The sequence below is a fragment of the Camellia sinensis genome, chromosome 4 (genome assembly GCF_055761805.1).
Source record: "Camellia sinensis isolate YWXY chromosome 4, ASM5576180v1, whole genome shotgun sequence".
In the NCBI taxonomy this organism is placed as follows: Eukaryota; Viridiplantae; Streptophyta; class Magnoliopsida; order Ericales; family Theaceae; genus Camellia; species Camellia sinensis.
In genome coordinates this window covers 167,412,441-167,425,712 of record NC_138964.1, presented here as the reverse complement: position 1 = coordinate 167,425,712, position 13,272 = coordinate 167,412,441, and the positions used below count along the sequence as shown (strand labels likewise).

The 13,272-nt window shown below is 34.1% G+C and overlaps 1 protein-coding gene across 1 annotated transcript; it reads right to left on the bottom strand.

The window, feature by feature from the left end:
• Positions 1-7,352: 7,352 nt before the first annotated feature.
• Positions 7,353-12,922, bottom strand: BST1 (DNAse I-like superfamily protein). Its single transcript, XM_028260929.2, has 7 exons — positions 12,612-12,922; positions 12,422-12,526; positions 11,746-12,298; positions 11,223-11,416; positions 9,034-9,142; positions 7,974-8,122; positions 7,353-7,737 (listed from the first exon to the last, which is right to left on the bottom strand). Exons 1-7 carry the CDS (start codon positions 12,644-12,646, stop codon positions 7,521-7,523), a joined length of 1,362 nt encoding a protein of 453 aa, XP_028116730.2. The 5' UTR covers positions 12,647-12,922; the 3' UTR covers positions 7,353-7,520.
• Between the last annotated feature and the right edge of the window lie 350 nt (positions 12,923-13,272).

The following is a 13,272-nucleotide window of genomic DNA, read 5'->3' as shown; positions in this document are numbered from 1 at the left end:
AGAGATGGCAAGAGGAGTATCGTCATCTTTCAATTAGATGCAGTAAAGTGTATGGAGAATAAAATTAACTTGAAAGTGCAGGGGATTAGCACTTACTAGTTAAATTTGTGACTTAGGTGCACTTGGTATCTCCATGACATCCTTTTATGATCTAGTGAACATGAATTAGTCATGAGTCATTACCTAGTTGGGCCTAAACCTTTAAACTTGTCTTCGAGAACTCACACATTAAGATGATTGGAATTAGTTTATGACATTGGTCATGAACCAGTGGCTTATTATACTTAATCGCATTAATGAGATGCTGACACGATGGTTTGAGTAGGCTTTCTCGGGCCCACTCGCTTATGACATCCTGCTCTCATGTGAATGTGTAACTTTGTTCGCAATGGTTGTACACGAGTAACTAGGAAAGCCATAGAAGGTCATTTGTATTGGCGCATTTAGTCCACTATGATATTTGTGACTAGATATGTGTAAGGGTATGATAGCTAAGTCTCAATCTCGACACATTTATAGATTATGATACGCAACTGAGTCAAGACTATTTGATCTCCCATAAGTCAAAAGTTTTGAGATGATTTTTGACATAGCACATATGAGGTTGAGATTAATGAGATAATAGCTTTCGTGCCTTTAGTTTTGACCAAGGTAGCGAGTATCTATTTGAGTTATTTTAGAAAACTCTGTGAAGAGAGATAGATGCTTAGAAAATTGATTATTCCTAGTACTCAACAACACAATGGTGTAGTAGAGATAAGGAATTAAATATTGTTAATGTTAGGTGGATAATGGCGCAAAATGTTTCCCAATTGGGAATTGCACTAGTTTGTTGCCTATATCCCTAACTAAGTGCCCTCCATATCAGATTTTACACTCCATTTGAGTAATGGGTTAGCAGAGAGCCATCTATGGGCGATCTGTAACCGTTAAGTAGCTTATCTTTATTTTACTTCTCATAAGATTGTGAAGTTAAGACCTAGGGTTCTATAGCGCATTATTGTATGCTGTCTTGTAAACAAAAAGGGTCGTGTGGTGCATTATTGTATGCGGTAATGTAAACCCTCCGGGTCATGTGCATATAGGTAAGCAGTTTTGTGGTAGTGTAACTAAGTCACATAAAGTTTTATTAGTAAAGGTGACGTGAATAGAGTTTTTGGAACTCTATAAGATAGAGAATTCTAAGCATAGCGCTCTATGTAGCCTAGTTGAGAATGGAAATAAATTTTCAATATCCTAGGGACAGTGGGAGCGATGTGCCTACTAATGGATTATTCCATTAGAGAAGAATACTCTATATTCTTAGTTGCGTGGTAGCGAATGTGAAAATTTTCCACGTCATCACTGGGTGATTGAGAGGGAAACATTCATGATTGCCCCACAAGATGATAAAGAGCCTAGGATAATGCTTAAGGCTCTAGTCCCTTATTTTTAGAAAGTGGATCAATGTTGCGCAGTTTAAGACAAAGTCTTTGAGGATTAACCATTTTTATAATTTGGTTGACTTTCCATTATGACGCAAAACTGTTATAAAGTTATGCGTAATTTGGATAGTCATTGTTGAGGTATAAGGCTCGCTAGATACCGAAAAGTCGCACCATTGAGGAAAGTGTAGACCATGAGAAGACTTCCTCCTGGGAGTGAGGTTATTTTGACTTAGGTTATGATTGACATAAGTTCGGAACATTGATTTGTGGACATTATGACCCAACTTTCTCGTTAAAGAATTGGATAAATAGATCCGTAGGGATTTACCTTCTGCTTTTATGGTGAAAAGTTAGGAGCGCAAAAAGGTTGCTAGTTCTAATAAATCTTTTACAACCTAAAACAGCTATCCAAATAGTGGTTCTTGGATTTCGTCAAGCCATGATAGGCCAACGATGATCGATGAAGACCACTGAGGCATGATCAATGGTCCAAAAGAAGTTTTTCCTTACTTAGTCATTATGAGCCAGGAATTTATAAGGTTGTCGCCACCTAGGGTGGGCAGTCCTCTATTTTAGATATGATGGACATGGGTGATGTAATTTATATGCTCGGATGTACAATCCTTAGGGATTGTTTTAGGAAAATTCTCGGTTTGTCTTCGATGACTTACATAGAGAATATCCTAGAATGATTCTAGATGCAAAATTGCAAATCCATTGACTTACCTATCGGTAAAAGCCACAGCCTTAGCTATTGAGTGAATCCTCGGATTGTCTTTGGGAGAAATAGATGACCTATATTCCTTGATCTTTTCTTTGTTGTGGGAGCCTAAAGTACGCTATGTGGGCGTATTCGGCATGATAAGTGTTATCTTTGATAAATGGTCAACTGAGTTGTTTAGACATTGACCTTGCTCATTAGACTGTAGATAAAATGCTTTACTAGTAGTATATTAATTTGCTCATTGTAAGATTCAATGCGCTAGTTGGGTGCATATACGCTAGTTGGGCGCATCAAGAATGAACGCAAATTGGTCACCAAAATATCTTTAGAGAGGTTATTGCGCAAGAGGTAGTGATCTTAAATCACTTCATGTGAGGCGCACATGGTGGATTCCGTTGTATATACTTATCGCAAGAGGTGTTGATAAGGCTTATGTTTGGAATCTAGAATTGTGCAAGCTGTGGTCAATTTTTTTTTTTTTTTAATCGATCACTTATTTTGAGATGATGGGATGTTGACACTATTATGGTTTGTGTCATAATGATTAGTAGATGATGATGTCAGCAGGCAAGATTAGCTCACTCACACGAGTAATCACCCTTGGTGCTTGGGAGCGAGCAAGGATGAGACTAGTGGTTTATTTTTATTTGGAGCCAAGAGAGGCTTAAATAATCCACTATATATGTCGCCTTGGTTACAACCAAGATGAGGTCATGTTAAGGATCAAACATGGATATTAGTACCCACTTTCCATGTTGTGCCTGCTATGATTAGCCAGATGCGAGATCTCATGTGGCGCCTAGAAGGCAAGCAAATAGAGAATTAGGGTTAGGCGCTAGAAAGTGACTAGACTTATATCTGTACGGTGTATCGAGGATGACGTCACTCTTTTGGAAGAGTTACTCCACCGTAACATATATTCATACTATATGTGCTTGGCGACTGAGTAATGAGGTGAGAGAATGGATCCCCATTTCCTCACCGTGTGAGTCTTACGTGTCATTATTGATATGACTTTCATTTATGTACCCTTTTGTGACTTTTGACTATGTCATAAGGTAAGGGGTTAATGTTCTGCTACTTTGGTATGTTGCCTGCAGTCATGTATGATTCGGCCTTAAGGGACATCACTAGGAAAACGGTCAATCCTAAACTAAATGGCATGAGGGCAAAGGAAAGATCATCTAGTATTACACCACTATTGTATATTCACTGCCGGCAACTCACATTGCTCTGTATGCGAAGCGGATTGAGTGTGGATATATTGCAAGAATTGAGAGGGTCAAACATGCTCTTTTGAGGGATTAGAGATGTTTTTTGGACTGGTGTAATTAGATGGGTCTGGGGTATATGAGACACTATTTCTGTTCTTTTTGGGTTGATGTCTCTATGCTGGCTCATTTTGAGTTTCTAGTATAGAGCTCCCACATGCAGGTGTTCTCAGCAGTCGCACGGTGCAGTGGCTAGTATGAGATTGTTTATTTTTTGGGGAGATTGAGATAGAGATGTGGCAGTCTCATGCCAACTCATGTCCGAGTGGGAGATGTTAGAAATTGGGCGCCCATGTGGCATGACCCTTAGAACCTTTTGAACCTTATCCATGTAAGTTTGAATTTGAATTCAAAACTTATTTGGATAACCATTCAAGATATCTATACCTATCATGTCAATAGATATGGATAGATGGATGGATAGATATTGGTTATATATCAGATTATATGGTTAATCTAAAGATATACGTATATCAGATATACATTATGTGGTTACCAATAACCTTTTTTCCATACTCTCTCTCTGACTCTCTCCCAAAAAACAACGATCTAGCCATTTTACATTGTGACTTATGTGGGTGATACTCATTTTGTAGTATCACTCCACTGCTGGGTTCGTTGACTGATCAGTTTTTGGAAGCACGTGATTTACCCACGAGGTTGTGCTATTAAGGTATGATCCAAATTATTTTTATCCGTTGCGTTAATTTATAATGCTTTATGATTTACAATATTATATCAAGCCTAAACTCATATCATACTCTATATTTTGGATAGTTAACCATCATTAACTCGAAATGACTCAAACCTAATTTTTTTTTTTAGCATAAACTTTCTAAATAAATGTTTATACAAACAACTTAAATAATCACCCGACCACCATGTTAAATGATCTAAAAATATAAGATTAATAATATATTAGAAAATGATTTATTTCTATGAAAACCTCCTTTAAAAACACCTCTTTATACTTTGATAGACCGTAGTATAAGTGAATAGATTTTTATCGGTCAAAGTTTATGAAAAGATATATTTTTATAAGAGATTTTTGTGAAAATGTAACACTACATTATAAGAGCTCCAAAACACCTCTTCATACTTTGATCGACTGCAGTATAAGTGAATAGATTTTTATCAATCAAAGATTATGAAAAGATATTGGGGGAGTTACGGGCCAGTCCTATGGACTGGTCTTATTACCAGTAGGTTCTACCCAAAAATATCAAACAATGTTTTTCATTTTTACCCCTAGACTCAGCACTGCAAATTTATCACTGGTTTAAACAAATTTATTACTGATTTATCACTGGTTTAAACAAATTTATCATTGATTATCACTAATTTAAACAAATTTATCACTGGTTTAAACAAATTCATCACTGAATTTATCACTGGTTTAAATAGATTTATCATTGGGATCTTTCCCAATATACACAGAGAGAGAGAGAGAGAGAGAAGACTCGGCGGCAAAGAGCCTAGATCCTAGATCTAGAGGTAGAGGCGATGATGACTATGGAGGTAGAGGCGGCAGTGGTCGGCAACGACGGTAGAAGTGGAGGCAAAGACGTCAGTGGCGGTGGAGGTAAAGACGTCGATGGAGGTGGAAGTAATGGTGAAAGTGAAAGAAGATGTCGACTGAGGTCGCGAGCAATGACGATAGTGGAGGCAACGATGGTCTTTAAAAAGTCTTGATCTCACTGGAAACCATGTACAGTACCAGATTGGAGCTAAAGATAGTAGATCCGCATTGAAAATACCTAGATCTGAAGCCATCGACGAAGTTCGTCATCAAAGACAATAGATTGGTAATGGAGGATTGTGGAAACAATGGTGATGTCGATGACAATCAACGAGGGAGGATAACAGTGGTGTGGGGTGAGTGATGATGGCAACAAGGGAGGAGGACAGGGACGGTAGTTGATACGAGCACCATTGATGACAACAGAGAATAACTTAATGGTGTCAGTAGGTGTAGTGAGGGTAATATGGACAGTTAAGGACTTAATGGTGTATTTAAAAGGTCAACATGACTTATGAGTAATTAATTTCATTTAATGGGACTGGCTAGTAGATATCCGAAAGATATTTTTACAAGAGATTTTTGTGATGATGTAACACTACATTACAAGAGCTCCAAAATAAAGAAGGAACAACTGAGATACCATCAATAACAAGTCCCTTCTTGTTCCATACGATAGGGGATATAACATTTTTTCTATTTCTTGTTCTCAACACTCTCCATTCAATGATTTGCCAAATCCCAATTAAAATATAATTATTTCAACACATCGTAGCCTATAATAAAGAGAGAATTTTTATTTTTATTTTTTTATAATTGGGTATCCAGTCCAATTTATGCACCTCAACTAATTCCAGAATCAATCCCACCATTCACTTACGAGGCCCCAATTAAAGTAGGACAAGACATGGCCCAAGAAGTTTACTTAAGAGAGCCTATTTAAAATAGGACAAAACATGGCTCCAAGGAGTTTATCAATCCCACCATTCACTTATGTAGCGCCCGGGGGGGGGGGGGGGATCCATTTAAAGTAGAGCAAGACAAAGTCCCAATGAGTATTGAATTTGAAACCTAAATGAAGTTTTTTTTTTTTTGGGGGGGGGGGAACCATTTAAAGTAGAGCAAGACAAAGTCCCAAGAAATTTATTGATACTAATGAGTATTGAATTTGAAACCTAAATGAAGTATATCTTTAGATTCTAAGTTTTGTCCACTAAACCAACCGCTTAATTAAAAATAAAAAAAATAAAAAAATTGGAGACAAATGATCCCATTCAGAAATACGTTGAATCAAAATCTTCTCCTTGACTCCCTACTTGCTGAGTCATTGGGCCCACATTTGGATCTAATTTCGATAATCCGAACCGTTCACATTTTAAGATTTGTTGAGTATATCATACCTGTAAAAAATCAAATTGATCAGATATCAAAAACTACGTGTTCGGATCATCGAACTAAAAATTATTTTTTTAAAAAAATTTAATAAATAATTTTCCGAACACATTCTTTTTGATATTTGATCAAATTGAATTTTTACAAATATGATATATTCAATAAATTTTAAAATATGAATAATTTAAATTATCAAAATCAGACTCAAAAGTGAACTTAGCCTCTGTTTGGCAAGATGGTTTTCAGGCTTTTTTGGCTATTTTAGCCACAAAAAACAAAATAGGCTATTTTAGCCATAACAAACAAAACATCACATCCAACCTATAATCATTACATTCTTCTCTCACAAAAAAAGTCAAAAAAGCCAAAAAGCCAAAAAGCCCTTCCCAAACCAAGCTTTTTAGCCCAGGCTAAAATAGCCAAAAAAGCCAAAAAGCCAAAAAGCCAACCTACTTCCCAAACCAAACCTTAATAACCCAACAAACAAAGAATCAAAGAGAGAGATTAAGGAGAGTATCTTGATTCGTGATTGTTCACTCGCTTTGGAATTGGAAATAGCACACTAGTAGATGTAGCTAATGAATTATGTTGTAATGATGGAGACAAATGATCCCATTCGGAGATAGATCCGACACTTCTCTACAAAGACAACTACCAAACACAGCCTATGAATTGGAATTTTGTCTCAAAGTGTAGCAATCAAACGAGAAAAATAGTACCGACACTACTCTACGCAGACTACCAAACACGTAACCTATGAATGACTTATTTGCTTCAGATGAAAAATGTAAGGAAAATGTTTGAGAAGTCTTTTTGGGAGGCTCCACCACTTCTACAGTTATATAGATTAATGATGTGTTTGTATTTTTTTTTTTTTTTTACTTGGACCAATCATAAATGAGTGGGGGTGATGAGGGTGATATTTTGTGAGAATTTGAATCATTACTGAAAATGAAATCACTCACAAAATACTTCTTAAACTTGGCTTTTGATTGCAATCAGTTAATTTCCTTGTTGCATGCTTGAAATCTTTGGTTATATATTTTCTATTGCTTTTAAAAAGGGAGAAAAACGAATACAAAGATTTATCTAGTCAAGAACTAATATTAAGAGATCCTTCTTAATTTCATCCCAAGACTCGAGAAAAAAAAAAACCCTATATATATTTACAAGTTTTGAGGACTCGATTAAAAGTCATAGAAACTATGCCTTTGTGGTATACATTCTTCAAATTCGAATCTGGTGGCACAAGAGAAACCCTTTCTAAACTTTTTGCTTAGACTCCTTTTCTCTACCTCGATAGCAAAGACTGCACAAACCGGTCTATGATCCGAGAATCTAGATTCCCCACGAATATATGACAATTGTTCAATGCCGCTACCATGCCATAATATCCTATCACACCTGAAATTTAACATCCAATTAAACCGATCAAGACTTCCAATTTTAAGTAATTAATCACGTTTAATACTCAACCCCTATAAAAAAAATGTGGATAAAAAATAAACAAGAAGACCACCAAAATATCACCACCAGTTGACATATATAATATTTTGTTATTCAAAAAATGCAATTCAGTCTTTCTAGTACCCTCTTGTGTGTGTTTTATGAGAGAGAGGGATAGGGAGAGAGAGAGAGACCATGCTGGGGTTCGCCTTTTTTTCTTGGATTTGACAGTCTCGCCAGCATAGGAATCTGAGTTGTGTGAGTACTTGTAAGTTGGGGCAAAGAAGATCCTTCCCTCATTCCACCTATTAAACACTCTTCCTGCTTCTCTTTCCGTATTCAACTGCGCTCAACAATTAAGAAAGGGTCAATTAAACAATTTCAAGCATTACGCTTTAAAATTATTCGACACAATTAATTAATCAAGATAAACAAACTAAAACAAAAATTTCCAAGTTTGTGTGTAAAAATCTCCATCTCCATTAATATTAAGCAAATGTAAAATCCATACTTTGTGATCTACCAAGCAGAGTCCTTTGGGCTACAGAAAAAATTTGTTACTAGAAAAAAAAAAAAAATGTGAATCCAACTACAAAGAGTACTACAACAATACATCAAACAACACAAAAAGTTGAGGCAAAAAGCATCATTACTCATAAAGCATATCTCAACTGGGTTGGCGTATGTTTCAAATAAATCAAAAGCTCGAAAACAAACGGATGCCTCCTTTGATTGATCTTACATTGCATTCATAAGGCATCGCCATGAAATTGTTTCAATTAAAATTGCAGCATCCCAGCGAGAAAGATCAAAATATGAGATTCCCAATTAAAGGGCCATTACTTTATCAAATGAACAACTAAAGAACACATAATTTAAATGGTTTCTATCTCTTAGTCACTGTGGCTATGGTTATTTATGACCCAAATGTAGTGGTGACTGACTTTGTAAGTAGCTAGTTTTTACCATTAAAATATACAACGCTAAGATCAAAATTATATAAATCCATTGACTAAGAGATAGGTGCATTGGTGTATTGTAAGTTCAACTCCTTCAAAGTGTTAATCATCTAACAAATGATTTTTGTCGATCAAAAAAATGAGGTAAAGCATATAAAAAGCATGATTAAAGAAGAGCATCGAGCTATCCACAAAGCAAATGCTAGATAGCATGCAATCCAACAGAGAGAAAACAAAAGAGAAACTAAGTTGGACCCTATTTTTACAAATTGATTTTGTAACATAAACAACAAACCTGATCTCTCTCTAGGAGGGATTGCCAATCATTATCCTCCAACAAAAGCCTTGTTTCCTCGTAGCTCAAAGATACCCGATAATTTAAGTCGCCAAACCAAATTGCTCGACTGCAATCATTGTTAGACACAAGAAAGATGGTAATATATAATTACTAATTAGAAACCCAATAAAAAGGAAGTAAAGACAATAATATATAATCAAGCAATACTTTTCTTACCATTTGTTTTTATAATGTGGCAAATTCTCAACCATGGATTATTCATACTATTAAAATTTAAATTTGGCAAAACTTAAATTTGGTCTCTAGAAACTTCTGCACATAAAATTTAGGGGTTATTTGGGATGTCCTAAATAAGTGTACTTTTTATTTATTTAGACTAAAAAATTAAGAAAAAAAAATATAAATGTTTGGGTTAACTTTTTGACTTTTTATGCAAAAATGTGTATTAAAAAATTGTATAAATTAGTGTATAGGAAAAAATTAAGATTGAGAGTTGTGCAGCTGTAATTGTTGACTTTTGGTGAATAGAGTTAATTTTATAATTTTTTGAATAATTTTTTGACTTTTTGACTTTTTATGAACTTGTCAAACTTGACCTTAGTTGATTTAATAGGTGTTTTGAAAAGTTGGTAAAAAACTGACTTTTGATTTTTTATCAAGTTTTTTGGTTTTTTTGGAGGTGAATTGAGAAGTTGGTAAAAAATTAACTTTTTTACTTTTTGGTTTAATATTTATTTATAGCATCAAATCAAAATAAAATGACCAATATATCCTTGCCAAACTTTGAAATTTTAGGTTATTTATTAACATGGAGGGTATTTAGATAATTTCACAAGGCAACTTTTTTGTGACCTCCTAAATACAAGTTCTGGCGTTTTTAGCAACTTAGCGTTTTTCGTCCATGAACAAAAACGTGACGTTTTTCATCTCTTCTGAAAATGGCACAAATAAATACATTCACATCCCTCACACACCCGCGTTCCATCCTACATTTCAACCTACCCAACTCTAAACTTCCACAAACATCTTTTCATCTCTGACTCTGCCCACTCAAAACTTCCACAAACACCTTTTCGTCTTTGACAAATTCAAGAATAATATGCCTTTGGTTTGATTTTTTTGAATTAAATTTTTTAAAAGTTAAATTTTTTAATTTTTATGTTTTTCTTTTTGTTTTTAATAAATATTTTTAAATTTTTTATTTTTTATTTATTTTTTTAGATGTACTTTATTTATATGTATTTAAAAAGTAAAAAATTTATAAAAAAATATTTTAAAAAATTAATAAATACAAGAAAAAAAATATTGAATTCTCGTATTTTTTTAAATATTTTTAGTATTTAGTAAATTTTTAATAGGTATTTTTCATAATTTTTTTATTTTTTAGGTATATTTATGTAAAGTATGTCTAAAAATTAAAAAAAAACTTACTTAAAATATTAAAAAAATTCAATAAAAATAAAAAAATATACAAAAAATAAAATTTTCTGAAAAGTGTTTTTAAAAAACTCTAACCAAGCAAATAAAAAAACATAGGGCAGGCCACTGACAAATAGATCAGATGAATGAAAGAAAAAGAGAGATTTAAAACTACGGTGTGTTTGGTTTTACTCTTTTAAAAATTGAATTTTTTATTTTTCGTGTTTATTTTATTTTTAGTGAATATTTTTTAAATTTTAAGTAATTTTTTAATTTTTTTAGATATACCTTACTTAGATGTATCTAAATATTAAATTATTTGTAAAAAAATATTTTAAAAAATTAATCAATACACAAAAATACAAAAAAAAAAATATACTGAATTTTTGTATTTTTTTGTATTTTTGACATTTAGTGAATTTTTTAAAGATTTTTTTCACAAATGTTATACTTTCTAAGTGTCTTTATGTTATGTGTGTCTAAAAATTAAAATAATTTCTTAAAATATTAAAAAAATTCAGTGAAAATAAAAAATATATATGAAAAACGAACAAGTTGAATTTTCTGAAAGTGAATTTTGAAAATTGAAAACAAAGAGTGTTGTTTTTCACAAATAAAAAAACAGAGGGCAGGGTACAGTTTGCAGTAGATAAAGTGTCATATAAGATTGTAAATGAAAATTATAGTAAGCATAGCCTATCCTTTATGTAATTTTTGTGATTTGGATATATGGAAATCTGAATGAAGGTGGTGATCGAAGTGCTTACTCATGATCGATAATTCTTTCTGGGATTTTCCGATTTGGATTTTTGCAGATCTTTTGGAATTGTGTGCTTTTTAGGATCTCAGCTACATCTGCATTCCTCTTTAGCTCATCTCCCTCCTTCTCCCCAGAAGCCAAATGACTGCAAACAAAGCAAAAGCTTGTTTGGTGCAATGACAGGCTTATTGATATACACCCCTGGAACACAACAATATAAACCAACTCATTTGAATTCTTTCCACTCATTAAAAACTATTTATTGACTTGATAATTTATTAATAAAATGAACTATTTATTATGAAATTAAAAACTTCAAATTGGCATAATGTAATTTTAAAAGGCAATTTATATTTTAAACAAATCTCAATTATAATTTACTCTTTTTTCTATAAAAATAAATAAATGTGTGCCATCTATCCTCTTAAATTTCAATGTTGAATAATTGAGTATTGACTTCACATTCATAGAGGGTGAAACCAAGGGGGGATGCATGCACCTAGTAGTAAGTAACATTCAATTGAACAAACCTTGTTGCCAAGACAACCCATGATTCCTCTTCCAATATTGGAGACTCTGAGATGGCCAATGTGATGCACCAGTTCTTTCCGAGACCAAATTGAGAGAAAGATTCCCACCATTTGCTTGCATGCTATAAGCCGGTAACTCATGGCGGTCGTGTCTAGCGAGGTAGTAGCTAATTCTGCAATGGAGAGGAATTCATCGACACTTGAATCACGCTGGACTAGAGAAGAAGCACTGGGATCACTAAGCTTTCTCGGCCTCCGCCTGTTTGAGACCTGTGTGTTCAAATGGCAGTTGCAGGCCTTGAGAAGCCCATTATCGGCCCTCAGATTCCGACTAAGTACTTTGAGAGAAGGCTTCCGGAAGAAGTTGGACTTCGATTCCTTTGAATTGTTAGAGTGCTTTGATGTACCACTGCCTGATGCACTAGAGTTAATAGAGTCATTATGACTTGGTTTGTTAAGTGCTTGGTTTATGAGCGCAAGCCATTTCGCTGCAGGCTCGTTGTCCTCGATCACCAGAACGTTTCCTGCGCTTAAGGGAACTATTTCCTGAAATCTTGAATCATTATACACCAAACACAAAACAAAAATTTTAGTACGCATAACGTATAATTTTCTTTATTTGTATTACTAAAAAAGTTGAAGTGGAAAAATGTGGTGAGTTAATCATCATAAATACCCCAAAACATATATATCTGAAGAGCCCTCAACCTGCAAGAAATCCTCAAGGTTGAGCTCAGGATGGGGAGCTTTTCCACCCACATTCCATGTTCCAACAAATATCCTGCAATCCCAAATCACATTGTTGTTAACCTAAGATAACATGGACGTAATAAAAACGGAATAAAAACGACAGTTCATATATATACCGGAAATCTTGAATTACAGTTGTTGCTGGTGCCATTGACTGCTCAAAGTTTGACAGGTTCAGCCCTTCGATCCCCACACTGCGGTGTCTTTCTGAGACTAGATTAGCAAATTAATACACCATGGTTTTGTTTTTCCATATCAAATTCTGATAATATTCATCTTTTCAATGACAAAGCCCCAGAGGGTCAATATCTATCAACAATAGAAAATTTTCTGTATTTTACATCCAATTTATGTTTACATGATGGAAACAATCAAATCACACTAAGTCTTTTGTTAGGTAAGCTACCAAATATCATACAAACCAAGCAGATAATGAAGATTTTAGTCTTTCAGTTTAATGGGTGCGTGGCTTGCACCCATTACACAAAGATTCAATTAGAAAACTGGCCCACCAATAAATATTTTATCTATATTATGTTGTGGTTTGGCAACAAAAAAGGCAAATTACAAACACCTCCTCGAGGTTTGGTAAAAATATAGATTCCTCTATAAGGTTTGAAAATTACATCCCGCCCCCTGAGGTTTATATTTTCATAACAAATTGTCCCCTGAGGTTTTTTATTTTCATACAGATTCCCCCCTAATTTCTCTTAATTTGTTATGAAAATTTGACCCTCAGGGGATAATTTGTAATTTCTCAAACCTTAGGGAGGAATC